The sequence below is a fragment of the Pseudopipra pipra genome, chromosome Z (assembly GCF_036250125.1).
Source record: "Pseudopipra pipra isolate bDixPip1 chromosome Z, bDixPip1.hap1, whole genome shotgun sequence".
NCBI classification, from domain to species: domain Eukaryota; kingdom Metazoa; phylum Chordata; class Aves; order Passeriformes; family Pipridae; genus Pseudopipra; species Pseudopipra pipra.
Genome location: NC_087581.1, coordinates 53,054,702 through 53,072,708, shown reverse-complemented (window position 1 = coordinate 53,072,708; position 18,007 = coordinate 53,054,702). Strand labels below are relative to the sequence as shown.

Genomic DNA, 18,007 nt, shown 5'->3' with positions numbered 1-18,007 from the left:
CAGGAATTCACGACAGTGATAATGTAGAGCAATTGGGTTAGTGCAAGGTCTGGAGACATTTTGCACTTGCAATTAACTTATCTCAGTCTGCCGTCATCAGTACCTTTCAGATACTGCTTTTATATCTGGGTTAGCAGAAGTCAGCTCAGTACCATTTGCAAACAAATCAGTGGCAGTTCCAGGTGTTTCCCAGAAGACATTTATGGCCCCATGAGGACTATTCAGGTAATTTTTAACCTCAGAGAGATACACCTTGGTACAGCAATACTAGCATGTATGCAGATGAAAAAACACAATTTGAAGGCAGTAGAGAACAAAATCTGCTTTCTTCTATAAGACACATCTACTTTGTCTAACTCTGTGATTATTTCCTAAATTGCTGTTACTTAGTCTTTGAAAATTATGGACCTCTACTGGTACCATCAGTTGCTAACCAACCCACTGCATCAAGGGCTTTGAAGTGCAAATGTTGCAGGCAGCCAAATGTCAGCTGTCCACATCCCTGACTGTCAGGAAGTTTTTATTTCAATGCAAAAGCCTTTCAAGGAAATAATGTACTTCTGTTTCAGCTGTGGAAAGAAAAGAAGCAAGCAGATGCAGAAATTCTCACTCCCACCTCTGCTCTCATGCAAAAGAGTTTAAGCATTGAATCATGGACAGTTAACACAACCACATAGACTTGATTGGTAATTTTTTCTCCTGAATGAAAATTACTCCTAAATTCTATGTCCCAAGTAATTGTTAGGATGGGAAAGATAGAAAGTTCACTCTTTAGATTTTATTTGCATTTTTAATGTGCATATTAGGGCAAAAAGATTCTAGGATGAGTAGATTAAAAGTCACTTAAGTTTCCATCAAAAGGTCACTGCTTAGTGGTGGCAAAGTTAGGTGCTCTTCTGCCCTTATTTCTGGGTAAGAGAAGGTGAGTTGAGGAGAATCTTGGCTCTTCTTTGAGCTCAGTAGTTGGGTTGAACACACACATATATATAGAACTGGACATTCTGAGTGCTAAGTCAATGTAAGTTGCTAATTGTCAGGAATTAAAAATACGTTTTCTGTGAGTTAGCTGAAAAAAATTTTCCATTCCTGAAAATTTAATCCTCACTATTTGAATGTACTATACAGAGTAACTGTGTACAGTTACAGACTATGTGAGTTAAGACTTGTTCCTCCTGCTGATTTTCAGAGATGACAGGAGGATTATTAATTAAAATTCTAGTGTACGAACAGACAAATGTCTTCACAGATAAATATGTGCTCATAATCAGATGCAGTTTTTGCAAGATGGCATCTAAGACTAAGGAGATTTCCATCACAGGAGTCTTCTTGACAGTACAAAAAGTTTCTTCATTTGAACTTTCCTTGCCATCTTTCTGGCTGCCTCTCCCCGCATGTAAAAATAGAACATCTCTTTCTCTATCCATTTGTTTTTGAAATACATGAAAGAGAATTCAGAAAGCTGAAGGACGGCTGAATTTAATTATTTTCATGTATTTTAGTTGTGTTTCATTTCTGAACAGGATGCATGCCTCATTTGGCAGAAGAGCAGTAGTTGTCTCCTAAGGAACATTTCCATCCTATGTGCACTTCAGTTTGGGGCTTAGGGGGAAGGAGATGGGAAGAAAACCAGTTCATTACACAGTCATTACACCTTGCAGTATTTTCCACTGAAGAACCCTTTTCACCTGGCAGTTTCAGACAGTATTAGGTACTGCCATGTTTGGAAGATGAGATCCTTAAACACTGATTATCTTTATGCTTTCAACTGTATTTGTTTGATAAGGTTGGGGATTTTTTGGGGGTAAGAGTCCTTTGAATTCTGTTTTGGCAATAGATAGAAATTGCTATCACAAACCCTCTGCAAAGTGCAGTTGGGATGACTTACACCATGCTTTATTGCATTGTTGGTTAAAATAGCACTTACATTTTTCTGAGGGTTTCCCGGTAGCGCTGTCCTGGTAGCAAGCAAAACTCATTTATTGATATTACCAATCTAATCTCCTCCCTGTGGAAGCTTTTTTCTTTCACTCCTTCTGCTGTCAGAACTTTATCAAAAGCCCTAACTTGACACAATAAAACATGTCTAGCAGCTCTTCTAATTCAGCAAGATACATTTGCAAGGTTCTGTTTTGATTGGAAGAGCATCCAAAACCATACAGCTGATTCAATAAGTGCTTTTCACCCTCATCATGCACAGCTTTAGGGAACTGTTGGCTCTACCTGGTTGTTTGATCAGTGGCAACCATATTGCATACAGGAACAGGAGAGCATCTACATGCTGCTTACACTCAGGGAAGTTAAGAGAATACAACAGTTACAAAAGACAGTCTGTTCCATCTTAAATTTATTGTCTCAGTTACCTTTAATACAGGTACATGCCCATGTTTGGTACTGGAGTAACAGAAATAACCTTCCTCTGGTTTTTTACACCTTTTAATATTATCTCTTATAAGAGGGCAAAATTAAGGCGCATGGACAAAGGGTAATCAGAGGCAATTCTACTCTCTGGCCTTCTGCAGTTCTAATGGTAGGTAGCTCCTACCATGCTAGATAGCAATGTAAGTAGCTCCTCATGCCACTTCTGTAAGAAAGCAGTGAACAGGTTTAGTGAACAAATTAGGTATAGTCATTAATGTTTCTGGCAGTGAGATTTTATGAGCTTTGAGAGAAAGCAAGGAAGAAGTAGAAAAGAAGCAGCTGCTGTTAGGATGTGACTCTCTGGAATTAATCTATGATGAAAACCAAAGTTTTTTGTTATAACTGCAACCATTCTGTTTGTACCTTGCAGTGAGCCACCTCTATGGATTTGGACTGATGGATGCTGAAGCAATGGTGATAGAAGCAGAAAAGTGGACAACAGTCCCTCCACAGCATGTGTGTGTGGAGAACACAGATCGGCAAATCAAGTAATACCCGCTACCAAAACTCTTGCTGGCATAAATTTATGGAAAGAGTTTGGGTATAATTTACCCCTCCCTTGCATTTTGAAAGCTATACCGGGAATCTCTGTCACATTCACAGATGTCGGGTCATTTGCCTGTAAACATTGTTCCTTGTAGTGCTTGGGGAAGGGCCCTAGTTTAAAGAACACCTATAAGGTGTAAAACAGGCCAGACTGGATAACAATAAATTTTGATGTAGATGATGCACCAAAGAACAATGTTTGGTTGAGTGCACTTCAGTCACCCTTATAAGAAAAGTACAGACTTACCAGTCCAGGATCTAACAAGCAAATACGCTTTCCATACTCTCTCAAATAGTCTTAGGAGAGTCTCTAGCTCAGAGCCTAAGACTAAACTTTTTCACTAGCTAGGATAGGGTGTCTGTAGAACCAGGCTTAAGAGCAAAATTCTCTTTGTGCACTGTATGGATATAGAGACAGCATCAGTTATAAGGCACACTTTCAAAGCATTAAGATTATTGTTTGATAATTATATGTGACAGGCTTTATCCATAACTGGTGTAGTCTGCAAGGATACCATGCCAATTTAAAACACATGCCATTCAGTACAGTTAATATGTAATACTTGCTGTTATGTAAGCAAGGACTATAACTATGCCAGGCATTTCCTGGGGTTTAGCAACCAGCTGTGATCCCATGACAATCCTAGCAATTCTCAGCTGGCCACTAATCCACAAAAATGTTCTGTCCGAAAGACTTATTCCTATTTTACCTTGTGTACATGCTTAACAGAAATACAGGCCATTAGCCATTAGCTGCAGCAAAATAATTACCCTGTGATGATATTTTTAGGTAGGAAGTACATATTAAAACTAATGGTTGTAGGCTACCGAATTCTCAGTTGTCCCACACTGTCATTCACTACTAAACAAAAAATGTGTGGTTGTCTATTTTACACAAAAAGCAAGAAATGATAATGTTGTTTGCTATGTTTCTATTATAGAACAATACGACCTGACAGCGTTGTCCGTTCAATTTACAAAGCCACTGGCTGTTCAGATAATCCTAACCACCATGTGATCTACTTGGAGCATGTGGTTGTGCGCATCACTATTACTCACCCTCGGCGTGGAGACTTGGCAATTTACCTAACCTCTCCATCTGGAACTAGGTCACAGCTCTTGGCCAACAGGTATAGTATGACAACACAGCTTCACAGTACAGTCAGCATGCAGAGCCTGTGCTGAGATGTCCATGTCAGCAAAGAATAGACAAGTCATTACAGCAGGGTTGCTGGCAGACACAGACTAATTATTTTTTCCAATAGACCTGGGCAGAGTGAAGTACAAATGAACTCAAAAATTGTGATCTCCGTGGAAGAGTAGTCTGTAAAACTGTTGAAGGATATAATCTCAAAAATAAAGATTAGTTAATTTTTATAGTCTTTTGTGGTTCACAAGTTGTTAGATAGCTGGAAATGTGAAGAAAATAGTAACAGGCTCAGTGTTTATAAGGAAGATGAATTGAAGTGTTTCTATGTATTGTAGCCATTTATTTTTCATTTTGCTCCTTTCTTTTCCATTTTTTTTGCTAGGAATAAAAATCAGATAGAATAGTGGTTCTTTACTGCTATTTTCTTTAAGTTCCTGGTGTTACCAATTTCTGTATCCTGTTTTTCAAAGTAAATATACTCAACCCATGAAAAGCTCATAATAGGACAACACTGACATTTTCTTGGAAGAAAACATTGACAGACTTTGCAGGTAAATCTCGCTAAATCCATGGTCAACACCACCACCTCCTACCAGAGATGATTAAGGCACTAAGACACATCAGAAACCTTCTCACACTTTACCCCATTTACAAATGTGCAAATAAGTTACATTTGCACTAAGAAATGCTTCTATAGTTCTCCATGTGGCTAGAAATATTCTTCCCAATGGGACCATAGTATGATAGGGAATCCTTTTTTCCTTAGTGACTTGCAGATTTAGATGACGGCCATTCTGTTAGACACAATGCTTGGCTCCCAAATAAAAGTTGATGTTAGTGATGTTATATGTCTCAGAAACTGCAAAAACTGCCATATATCAAACCTGTGTTGTAAGAACTCTTCTGCCATCATGCTTAAGTCTTCTCAAAAGTTTATATCCCTAGTCCTACTCTCCAGGACTTTTAATGAACTGGAAATGGCCTGCATTCCAGACTGCTCTTCATCCACACTTCCACAGCTAGAAATGCTGACTGTCTAGCTCTGGAAACTTGTGTGTCCTCCTGTACCTCAGTGGTAGAAGGACTTATCTTTCCTCTTGGAAAAAAAAGGACTTGTTTGGAGACAGTCAGATGGACATGATTCTGACTGAAGTGTGAATGTCCATTTTCATTAGAGATTATGTTAATATAAAAGAAAAGGTGTACTGAAAATACTCTTCAAGCTATAGACATTAATTCATCAAATGGACAGAAAGTTGTCTTGGAATTTTGGGGTTCTCTAGAATATCTACTCTGCCATCAGAGCCTTGCTGATAAAAGCACATAGGCACACACATCTGTGTATCTCCCTGCTACACTACTACACTGAACAAAGAATTTGTCCTCTGCTAACCAGTGCAGAGGCAGGCTTCTCTTGTTAGTTATGAAACAGGCTTTTGTTTTTCTGTTTGAAGAAATCCTTTTTTAGTTTTCTTTTCAATTTTCATGCAGCGGTCCTTCCTTGTTCCAAAGTGAAAAAAATTGAAAGTCCTCCAACTAGGTATCCAAACAAAACAATCTTGTGTAAACCCAGTGGTCTTAACATAGCTAACTTTTGGCTCTAGGCTTTCATGTGTTGCAGCTGACCCACAGCAAGAGGGATAAACATTCCAGTATTCACAGTTCATCTCTGGTGATGACTGTTCTGTGGAATAGGTACAAAATTTGATTCAGTCAGTTTCTCTGTAACCCCTGCTCCACAGAAAGTAATTACTTTTCAAACCTGTCATAGGGAGAGAGAATGCAAATATATGTTTTAAAATAAGGGGAAGTTCAGCTGGTTTTTTATACTACAGTATCACAAGACTAGCCAGAAAACAAAGAAACCTGAAAGGCCTTTTCATGTTTTGGCACTTCCCAAAAACCAAATTATTCATGACAGAGCTCGTAAAGTCACACCAGAAATTCCCTTCCCATGGGAACTTCAGAGATATACTGACTAGTAATCACATTTTGCTGAAACAAACAACTCTGGGCTACTAATATTAGAGATAAATGTATATTGCACATTCTAGGTCTGAAATACCTAGAGCCTTCACAAGCCCTTTCTTAGCGTAAAGAAATGGATATGAATACAATACTTTTCAAAATGGTATTTCAAAAAGGCTTATTTTATTTGGTCTGGCTGTAAGAAGTCATACGGCTTAAAGGTCTGGAAATCAGTAGTATGCTGAATGTTGTTAAGTGTATGTTTTAGCATCATTTTATAGAATAAAACTTGAAGTAGGAATGTTGTTGTTCACTAATATGAAAACTTAGTTATGAGGTTCTTGATTCTTAAAGTATTAAAAATCAGAATAAATGCATTCATGTAAGCATGCATGGAGAGATACGTTGGCAGCAAGCAGTCTGGCTTTTTTTAAATAGGCAGAGGTCACAGACACTCTTATACATTGCTGCTACCTGACTTAGATGCTTTCTCAGACGTACAAGACTTTTTAATGCACACATACATGATTAATAACAGCAATATCAGCTGTTTTTACTGAACCCAGGGAAAACCTCATTGCTTTACTGTTAATCATTTGGGTTTAATTTGAAACAGTTTGCTGGTAAAACGTATTTAAGTGCAAAAGGTATATTTTACATGTGCACTTCTTCTCCCCCAATTCTGGATGAAAAGTCATTGTGTGTAGATTCTGGTGCATTGACAAGTAGGTCCCTCAAGGCAGTATCTGGCCTTTTTTCTGCATATTTTATCCCTAATGTTGGCATCCCCTAAAATTACTTCAGTAAGAAAATTTGTTAGTCAGAGTCAATATGGATTCCTTTGCAGTCATTTGGTGGATTACACTGTCACTGGCTTGAGCTTTATGTGCATTCTTCAAAAACTACATTACAAGGAACATCTGCTTTGTTGTTTCGAAAGTGCTAAACATGATTACATTGGATGTACTGCAGCAGAGGAAAATAAAGGCTACGAAAGTGCTGGCTGGTGTGAGGATGAGGCTACAGTTAAGACCAATGGGGAACAGTATCCCCTTTTTGAAAACAATTGGTCATTGGATTTGGCAGCGTCAGTTTCTGAGTGTTTTTTGAGACATACCAAGGTCAGTTCTAACAAACATTCAGTACAGGGAGGCTATGGAGGGGAGGCTAAACACAAAGGGGATAGAAGAAGCAAACTTAGGGCCCATTTGTCTCCCACTGAGGTCATGGCTTATTTAATTCTTGCCTTTAAATTTAAAGCAGCTGTTGCCACTTGAACTGCATAACTGAAATATCTCAGCCACGTGGTGGCAACTTTCCAGGCCACTAGCTTCCTATGCTTATATGGCCCTGACATTAATAATACTTCTGTTCACTAACAAAGGGAAGTATTTTCATGACCATCTTTTTCCTATCGTGAAACCTTAGACAATCAGTAAATTTTAATAATACCCTCCTCTGCAGGAGACTCTTAGACCAAAACCAAGATATTCTTATCTAATCTTACTCACTAGGTTGCGTCGTAAAAAGTCTTGGCAATCAAAAGTAGAAGAAACCTTTCTTTATAGGTGCACATCTTTATTGCAATACTCTAATATTAAACAAAAACAACATTACATTTTATGTATCCAAATCTGATGAAAAGTATAGGGCCAACCTGCATGCTGAGTGTCCCTGTTATACAGTAACTGAAAAGATCTCTGAGGTGGTATTATTAAGTCCACAATATATAGTAATCTGTAACAGTCAATTAACAATTCATCAGACCGCGTACTAATCATTTACTTATCCATGATAATCTGTTTGATAAGTATGTCCTTGATATGAATTTTGACTTGGCATCTATTGGGACAGGTACAATTTCAGAAGAATTTGTAACAGAAAGTTAGGAATTCAGTTTTCGCTAGGAAGGCTTTCTGCCTAAATGGTAACTCTTTCTCAAAGGCAGTTTCAGTGCTTTCTCCCCTCACAGAGCAAGAGAAGTTGTCAGTCTCTCTCCCTGATACGTGAGAGGAGACATGCCCTAACAGACATGCACAGAGGTCTCGGGAAGGCAGGGGAGAAACAGAGAGGATAAAAGGGGTCCTGAGGGGGCAGGAACTCGCCTTTTGCCCCTGAAGGCCCGATTCGCCGCATTGTAAAAAAGTGGTCCTTGCGTCTGAAATAAACCTTTTTTTCAATCCTTCCACTGCCTTGGCATTCTTGGGAAGAATATCTGCATACGTTTACCTTACAGCATCAACCTGACAAATAACAAAGTTACCATCTTAACTGGTTCCATGCTCCTTAAAAGATCCTATTCCATATATATTTCTTTCTGGATAAGGAAAGTACACCTGAACATCTGATCATTTAATTCATTCGTTTAACATCACCTAAAATGCAGTCCTTGTATTGCCTCAAAGGTTCTTTGATTTGAGAGTTTAGTGCATAAGCAAAGCAACTCAGAAATACTTGGACCATTGTGTATGTACAACATGCACGTACAGACAGCCTCAGTCAGTATATTTCTGCTTTGTTTTTGATTGTTCTTTTGATCTGTCTGTAGCTTTTTGACTCATTTGCAGAAACACAGTACATATATTCAAAGATTCAAATTTAGACTTTACCTTATAAAATTCAAATCTTTCCCAAAGCTGTATTCTTTAAAAAAGCTAGGCAGTTTTCTCTGAAATAATATTACCAGATTTTCACCATTTCCATGGGTGGAAGCTTACAGTTCCAATCATAGCATATTTTAGGTAAGGATGTTTTTATAAACACAAGATTTTTGTCTTTTCGTCCCAAAATTGCTTAAAAGAATGATGCATTATTAAAATGGAAATCTGACAACAATTTAAAATTTCAAAATAAGACAAACATACTCCAACAAAAACTATTATGCAAAATATTAGGCTAATTAGAGTAAAAATAAACAGCAGCTTGTGTTTAGATGTATGCAAATAGAAGCACAGAGGATACAAAATTTACAGTGTAATTGCACAGTAGTTGTATAATACTATATATTTGCAGAACCACAGAATCAGAGAATATGCTGAGTTGGAAGGGATCCATATGGATTATCGAGTCCAACCCTTAGCCCTGCACAGGACCATCCCCAAGATTCACACCATGTGCCTGAGAGTGTTGTCCAATGCTTCTTGAACCCTGTCAGGCTTGGTGCTGTGATCACTTCTCTGGGGAACCTGTTCAGTGCCCAGCCACCCTCTGGGTGAAGAACCTTTTTCTAATATCCAATCTAAATCTCCCCTGACTTGATTCAGGCCATTCCCTTCGGTCCTGTCGCTGGTCACCACAGAGAAGAGATCAGTGCCTGCCCCTCCTCTTCCCCTCATGAGGAGACTGCAATGAAGTCTCCCCTCAGTCTCCTCTTCTCCCGGCCAAACACACCAAGTGACCTCAGCCGCCCCTCAGATAGCTTCTTCTCAAGGCCCTTCACCATCTTTGTTGTCCTCCTTTAGACACTTTCTAATAGCTTAATATCTTTCTTATATTGTGGTGCCCCAAACTGCCACAATATTCAACGTGAGGCCTCACCAGTGCAGAAAGAGAGCGGGACAATCACCTCCCTTGACCGACTGGTGATCTCATTCTGCAATCTGTATGTACATCTGGGGTTGTCCCATCCCAGGTGCAGAATCTGGCACTTCCCCTTGTTGAACTTCATATGGTTGGTGATTGCCCAATCCTCTAATTTGTTGAGATCTCTCTGCAGGGCCTCCCTGCCTTAAAGGGAGTCAACAGCTCCTCCAAGTTTTGTATCATCTGCAGACTTACTTAGCATCCCTTCCAGTCCTGCATCCAAGTCATTTATGAAGATGTTGAAGAGCACAGGGTCTAAGATGGAGCCCACTAGTGACAGGTCACTGGTCTGATGTTACCCTGTTTACTGTTACCCTCTGTGCTCGACCTGTGAGCATAGGGGAATAGTGAATTGGGTAATCTAGTTGCCTCGATGGCAAAGAGAAATATTGCTGCCTTGTTGCACTGACAGGGTGTTTAGAAAGTAATACATTAGTTATCAGACAACAACAATATGACAACAGTATGACAATTTGACTAACAGTTGGAAATAATCTCTGTAATGACGTAAAATGAACATACTCACATGCAAATTCTGGGTAATAACTGTGTAATAATTTCTACCTTTTCAGTAAACAATAAGTGCCACGTGTTTGTGAGATTTTGCTGTATTCAGAGAACTGATTTAACAGTGACATGAAACAGGCCCATTCTGCTGCCAGAATATATTTACATATACACACGTAGGTGCACATACAGAGGCACAGAACTGCATCAGAAGAAATTCTCACACAATTATCAGTGAAAATTAAGATAATTCTAAATATATATTTTAATTTAATTTTATGAGTTCTAATAGATTAGAATACTATCATCATCATGGCTGGGCTTTGTGAACGAAGATTTGGGAAGGGCTCTACCCACATTTGTTACAAGCGCGTTGGTGGCTAAAAAGGTCAATACGAGATAGGCGTGTCCGGTTGCAAAAGGCACAGCAGAAAGACTCCTTAGGTGGTGTATTCTGCAAGACACGATTCTTTCTGTGTTGTCTTTTCTCCTCAAGGGTGATCCTGCGTGCGTTCTCAAAGGCATGAGCAGCAGTGTTATAGATGGTGTGTCTCCAGACCTCCCGATTGGAGGCCAGAGTAGACCAGTTATGATGATCAGTATGGCCAAAGCTGAGATGTTGTTTCAGGGAGTCCTTGTATCTTCTCTTTGGGGCTCCTCTCTTGCGGCAGCTGGTGGCAAGTTCACCATAAAGCAAGATCTTAGGGAGGCGGTGGTCCTTCATCCTGGAGACGTGCCCTGCCCAACGCAGCTGTGTTCTCAGTAACATGGCCTCAATAAATACTATTATAGGCATTCATTTAAAATGGAAAAAGCACAAATGGCAAGTTGAATATGAGTCACCAGTGTGCCCTGGCAGCCAGGAGGGCCAACCATGTCCTGGGGGCCATCGGGTCAGTCGAGGGAGGTGATTGCCCCACTTGACACTGTACTGTTGTATTCCCACCTCGAGTACTGTGTGCAGGTTTGGGCACCACAATATAAGAAAGATGCAAAGCTATAGGAGAGTGTCCAAAGGAGAGCTACAAAAATGGTGAAGAGTCTAGAGGGAAAGCCATATGAGGAGCAGCTGAGATCACTTGGTTTGTTCAGTCTGGAGAAGAGAATGAGGGGAGACCTGTAGCAGCCTACGTCTTCCTTACAAGGAGAAGCAGAGAGGCAGGCATCGATCTCCTCTCTGGTGACCAGTGACAGGACCCAAGGGAATAGCATGAAGCTGTGTCTGGGGAGTTAGGTTGCATATTAGGAAAAGGTTCTTCACCCAGGGGGTGATTGGGCACTGGAACAGGCTCCCCAGGGAAGTGGTCATGACACTAAGCCTGCCAGAGTTCAAGAATTTTTGGACAATGCTCTCAGGCACATGATGTGATTATGGGGACTGTCTTGTGTAGGGCCAGGAGGTGAACTTTGATGATCCTTGTAGATCCCTTCCAACTCTATGATGCTATGTTTCTGTGTTTGAAATGAGAGCATGAAAATCAGCTTTTGGCTGAGCCCTATAAAGTGCATGGTCTATACAGTTTCTATGGCAGTAAGTGTGGATATACTGTACCTGACCCCATGCCTCTGACTGACCCAAGCTCCCAGCAAGAACTATGGTGTTTTATTCATATTCTTTGTGGCGGTTTTCACCAGAAGCATTCTTACAAAAGTATCCCATTTTCCCAATGCTTGCTGAACTTCACCACCTTTTGAGAATAAAGCTTGAAATTAGCTTAGAAAATAACAGTCAAAAGTCACAAGTGCAAATGTCATAAATGTTAATCTAGACCAATGCTGGATTTTTCTCTGTTTTATGGGAAAGCATTTTAAATCGATTGGATTTTCTGCTGTAGACATCTTGTTTAATTAAAAAATATTTAAGCATGGCTATTACTGGTGGAATTTTCACACATAAAGACCAAATTAAAGTAGTGATAAATATAATACATACGTATATATGCATGTATAAAAGATATACATACATATAGCAAAAGGAGGGGCAAGGAAAACCTCCATTCTTTACTGGACATGGGCAGGAATATAGTTATCAAAGATGAGGAAAAGGCTGAGGTATTTAACACCTTCTTTGTCTCAGTTTTCAACAGTAAGACTGGTTCTCCTGACGACAGCTGGCTTCTGGAGCTTGTAGAAAGAGATAAGAATCTGAACAGCCCCCCTGTAATCCAAAAGGAAACAGTTAGTGACCTACTGAGCTGCTTGGATCCCCACAAGTCTATGGGACCAGATGGGATCCACCCAAGGGTGATGAGGGAGCTGGCAGAAGAGTTCGCCAAGCCTCTCTCCATCATCTACCAACAGTCCTGGTTCACTGGGGAGATCCCATATGATTGGAAGTTGGCAAATGTCACGCCAATCCACAAAAAGGGCCGGAAGGAGGACCTGGGAAACTACAGGCCCATCAGCCTGACCTCAGTGCCTGGCAAGGTTATGGAGCAGATCATCCTCAGTGCAATCACACAGCACCTACAGGATGGACAAGGGATCAGACCCAGCCAGCACGGGTTTAGGAGGGACAGGTCCTATCTGACCAACCTGATCTCTTTTTACGATCAGGTGACCCACCTGGTGGATGAGGGGAAGGTTGTGGATGTAGTCTGTCTGGACTTCAGCAAAGCCTTTGACACTGTCACCCACAGCATACTCCTGGAAAAGCTGGCAGCCCACAGCTTGGACAGGGGCACTCTGTGCTGGGTTAGGAACTGGCTGGAGGGCCAGGCCCAGAGAGAGGTGGTGAACGGGGCTGCATCCAGTTGGCAGCCAGTCACTAGTGGTGTCCCCCAGGGATCAGTGTTGGACCCAGTTCTGTTTAATATCTTTACTGATGATCTGGATGAGGGGATTGAGTCCATCATCAGCAAATTTGCAGATGACACCAAGTTGGGGGGGAGTGTCGATCAGCTGGAAGGCAGGAGGGCTCTGCAGAGGGACCTGGATAGGTTGGAGAGTTGGGCTGATTCCAACAGGATGAGGCTCAACAAGGCCAAGTGCCGGGTCCTGCACTTTGGCCACAACAACCCCCTGCAGCGCTACAGGCTGGGGACAGAGTGGCTGGAGAGCAACCAGACAGAGAGGGACCTGGGAGTTTGGATTGACAGGAAGCTGAACATGAGCCAGAGTGTGCCCAGGTGGCCAAGAAGGCCAATGACATCCTGGCCTGGATCAGGAACAGTGTGGCCAGCAGGTCCAAGGAAGTGATTCTGCCCCTGTACTCAGTGCTGGTGAGGCCACACCTGGAGTACTGTGTCTAGTTCTGGGCCCCTCAGTTCAGGAAGGATATTGAGGTGCTGGAGCAGGTCCAGAGAAGAGCAACGAGGCTGGTGAAGGGACTCAAGCACAAGTCCTATGAGGGAGCTGGGACTGTTCAGCCTGGAGAAGAGGAGGCTCAGGGGAGACCTCATCACTCTCTACAACTCCCTAACAGAAGGCTGTAGCCAGGTGGGGGTTGGTTTCTTTTCCCAGGCAACTATCAGTAAGACAAGAGGGCATGGTCTCAAGTTGTGCCAGGGGAGGTTTAGGTTAGATATTAGAAAGAATTTTTTTACAGAGAGGGTAATCAGACACTGGAATGGGCTGCCCAGGGAAGTGGTGGATTCTCTGTCCCTGGAGGTTTTTAAGAAGAGACTGGATGTGGTACTTAGTGCCATGGTCTAGCAGCCGCAGCGGTGTTGGATCAAGGGTTGGACTTGATGATCTCGGAGGTCCCTTCCAACCCAGCTGATTCTATGATTCTATGATCTGTGTGTGTATATATATACACAATATATGAATGTATGTATATACACAAATACATAAAAATACATATATGAGAATGTATTGATATATATGTATTTTTAAAACCCGAGCCATGCGATTTTATTGGAGGCAACAGTCTTGATTAGAGTTCACTTCTCCAGTAGTTTTGGGGTACCAAGCGACCTTCTGTGAACACTGAATAAAAGTGCAAATTCTCTTGTGTCTAATCTCTGACCAGGAAGGGTCCTCCTTTCCCTTCTCATACGGGATCAGCATCACATTGCAGTGTCTGAAATAGAACTTAGGCCTGGATTATGATATTTCTAGTATCAGGGTTCCGACCTCTTCACTCAAGATCTAGGTAATTAAATTATGGTATTGTTTTTTGTTAGATGAAAACATCAGATGCCATTAGTCTCTCACTGTTACCCAAACTCAGTTCTGTCAAGTGTTTGAAGAGGGTGATACCTTGGTCGTTTGAGGATTGAGGCCAGTGTCTCAGTTACATTTCACTTCCTCACCTGAAGTTGCATATATTGTCTCTGTTGTCTCAGTTACTTAATAGTTTTTACTGGTTTTAAACCCCTTTTAAGTATTCCAATCCAAAGGCAAAAATAAATGTTACTGAAATTTTCTGACTTCTAAGTTGTTTGTATTTACAGTATGTTGTTAATGTGATGGAATTCTGTATTATATGCAGTTTTCCCAAGACCTATGAATCCTTATATTAAATAGCATTAGCAATTATGATTTTTTGCAATGAATTCTCTTTTAAGTTACAAAAAACAATGTCAGGTAAAGATTTCTCTTCCACTCTTTCTACCTTCTACTCTTGAATGTACTTGCAATACATGTGAGAAAGCCATCCTGAATAATGTAAAGGCACAGATGTATGAACTGGCTGATTAGGATACTCTTCAAGACTATGCATCCTCAGAGGCATAGCTCCACAGAAAAGAAGTTTCCTTGAAATAATGTCCTGATTTGTTTTAGGCTATTTGATCATTCCATGGAAGGATTCAAAAACTGGGAGTTTATGACTACTCATTGCTGGAGTGAAAAAGCAGCAGGTGACTGGATCTTGGAAATCTGTGACACTCCATCTCAGCTGAGAAATTTCAAGACTCCAGGTATGACTGTAACCTTTATTTGGGCTCTGTGAATTCTGAAGAATGCTTGCTGTTTTCCACCTTTTATTTACAGCTGAAACATCTCATTGCCTTTAGTGTGAAGGCAGTGTTGGTAAGAGCATTATTCTTAATTTCAGTTATCAATGCACTCTTAATTTTTATGTCACTGTTATTTGCCATTTAAGACACATGGTTCATTTTTATTCTAAACTTATTCCTGGTTTCCAGGAAAATTTCATGAGGATAGAGAGTAAAATTCCCTCTTTCTTGCAGTTGCATGTGTTGTATCAAAAAATAGAAAGAGTTGTCAGTGCTTTAAAGAAAGCCAAATCTTTACTAGTCACAGTTTACAAGAAAAAAGATACAAAACTGCCTGAAACCTCCTGTGCCACATTTGAATGAAATTATGGTATCTCCATCTGTGTTCAACACAAGTTAGAGCAGCTCAGAGTTACTCTGCTGTAAGAGTTTTGCCTGTCACTTTCATGACTGATATAGGGCCTGTATTTACTTGGCCTATATCGACTGTATAGGGCCCAGGAATTTATTTTCATGTTGTTTTTCTTTGCTTTGTATTTATTAGCCTACCCATAAGAAAAAGTGGCATTTATAATTTTTTACATAACTAAAAAATCTCACTTTACAAGAGAAAGAAATTCACATCTCCTTATCACTGGTAGGTTGCATGGTGGTCCTGTGTGTATGGAAGGAGTGCTCAGACCTGGCATTTATCCATTCATGAACCATGCTCCTAGAAGATTTTTTTGGGGCTGCAGGCACTTTTTCTTCTTTTAATTCCCACATGCTTACTTATATTTGCTATATAAGGGATTATGAGAGATAAAGTTATGAATGATAAGCATATACTTGCTTTTGGATTTACTGAAAAGTCAAACTTTTAAAACTATTTTGAATTAGGTACATTATACACAGACAAAAATGCCACTGTTTATGTATGAATAGTGAATATAGTCCCTCCTTTGGAATGTCACATCAAAGTAGGTGGAAACCCTTTAATAAAAATATGCAAAGGTGAAATGTCATTTAAGCAATTAATCTAGATTAAAACAGTTTAAAGAGATGAATACTACTGATTTATTGGAAATCATTTATCACTAAATCTAAGTTAACACTGATTGGATTTCATATCAGAATGTTATAACATTGAAAGTGGCAAATATAGTTGATTACTGCTTCCTGATAAATAAAAACTACTTATAAGAATTGTGCTGTGAAATATATTTAGGATTACAATGACATTACCAATAAACTTAGTTTATAATTGTTGTAGTTTAACCCCAGCTGACAAGTACTATGCAACTGTTAGCTTACCACCCCCCATCCAGTGGGATAGGGAGGAGAATCAGAAAATGGTAAAACCTGTGGATTGAAATAAGAACAGCTTAATAATGGAAATAAAGTAAAATACAATCATAGTGATAATAATAATACTAATGATAATCCTGGTAATGAAAATGGAGATAAAAAAAGAGAGAGGGAAATAAAACACAAGAAAAACACATGATGCATAAATACAGTTGTTTACCACCTGCTGACAGATGCCAGACCCTGACTCCCATCATCATCTCCCAGCTATTTCCCCCCAGTTAACATACTGGACATGATATTCTATGTTATGGAATATCCTTTTGGTTAGGTTATTTTATCTGTTGTGGCCATGCTTCCTCCCACCTTCTTGTGCACCTGCTTCCTGGCAGATCATGGGAAACTGTAAAGTCCTTGACTTAAAGTCAGCACTAGTTAGCAACAGCTAAAACATCAGTGCGTTATCAGTGCTGTTTTCCCTCTAAATCCAGAACACAGCACTGTACCGGCTTCTAGGAAATAAATTAACTCTGTCCCAGCTGAAACCAGGACAGTAATTCAGTGAAATAAAGGAGGCATTTCATCTCAGGCAGCTAAATAAACTCACAAAGCAGTAAGTTTTCTGATTTCCTAAAAATACATTCTGAATTCTAAAGACACAGATGTTAACTGGAAGTATTGGAAGCTATAAAAATATATCTCTGTGAACTCATTAATAAAGGATATTGAAGTATGTTTGTTCTTAAGTTGGTAGGTTATTGGAAGTCATTAAAATTATTCAAATGAGCCTTGGTAAGTATAAGTACTTCTATTGTTTCTACTACACGGAAAAGCATACATAAACATTGACTAAAATGTGAACTGAAGTGCTTAAAGGCTTTGAGTTTAAAATCAGAAAGTCTAGCATGATAGGCCATGTGCATGTAGTTGACTATTCTAGAAGAATGTTAATTGTTTCAATTCTACTTTGACTGAGAAAGGCCCCTTAATGTTTCTGCCACCAGATATAGGGATGAAGTACTTTGGCTTCCTCTTTATTGAAATTTGGCTTGTTAAATTAATCAGATTGGAAAGAAGCCTTTGTGTAGTTCACCTGTTCAAGGTAAATGTGCCTTTCAGGGAGGTCAGGGTGTCCAGTCACTCCCGCAGCTTACAGACTCAGTGGGACTATTTCCATCATGACTTAGAAGAAACCAGGGCTCAGGAGGAATTCTAATGTATGATCACAGAATTGTCCAGTCTCCTTCCTTTTCCAGTTAGTGCGTAGGCCAAATTCAATTGGCTTTATATGTTTTACTTTGGACAAAAATGAACCTACTCATTTAAAAATTATGACAAAATGGAAGTGCAGATTTTACGCGGCTTAGATGATTTTCTGTCTTAAAAAATCTTAGCACACAGATCAGTCTCACTCAACTGCTGTTGTTCAAATTGAATGAGAATTTTAGTTCTTTATTTCTACTCTACTTTAGCTCTGTCATGTTCTGATAGCCAGTCTCAACTTTTTAGGAAAGTTTTCTGTCTGTCTGTTAAATCATCTCTTATTGCCTGACTCAGTTGTCTGCATAAACTGATTTTAGTTTTTTTAGGATGGTAAACCAGCAGTCATAAGCCAAAAATTTTGAAACGCTTTTACATAATATGA

At 39.9% G+C, this 18,007-nt stretch overlaps 1 protein-coding gene across 8 annotated transcripts in view; it reads left to right on the top strand.

Annotated features, from left to right (window-relative positions):
- Positions 1 to 18,007, top strand: part of PCSK5 (proprotein convertase subtilisin/kexin type 5) — a 257,820-nt gene that overhangs the window by 158,589 nt on the left and 81,224 nt on the right. For all 8 annotated transcript variants that reach the window (XM_064641610.1, XM_064641613.1, XM_064641612.1 and 5 more), the window contains 3 exons: positions 2,789 to 2,906; positions 3,906 to 4,094; positions 14,900 to 15,036. In XM_064641610.1, the coding sequence (XP_064497680.1) occupies positions 2,789 to 2,906; positions 3,906 to 4,094; positions 14,900 to 15,036 (444 nt within the window). The remainder of the gene's footprint in view (positions 1 to 2,788; positions 2,907 to 3,905; positions 4,095 to 14,899; positions 15,037 to 18,007) is intronic.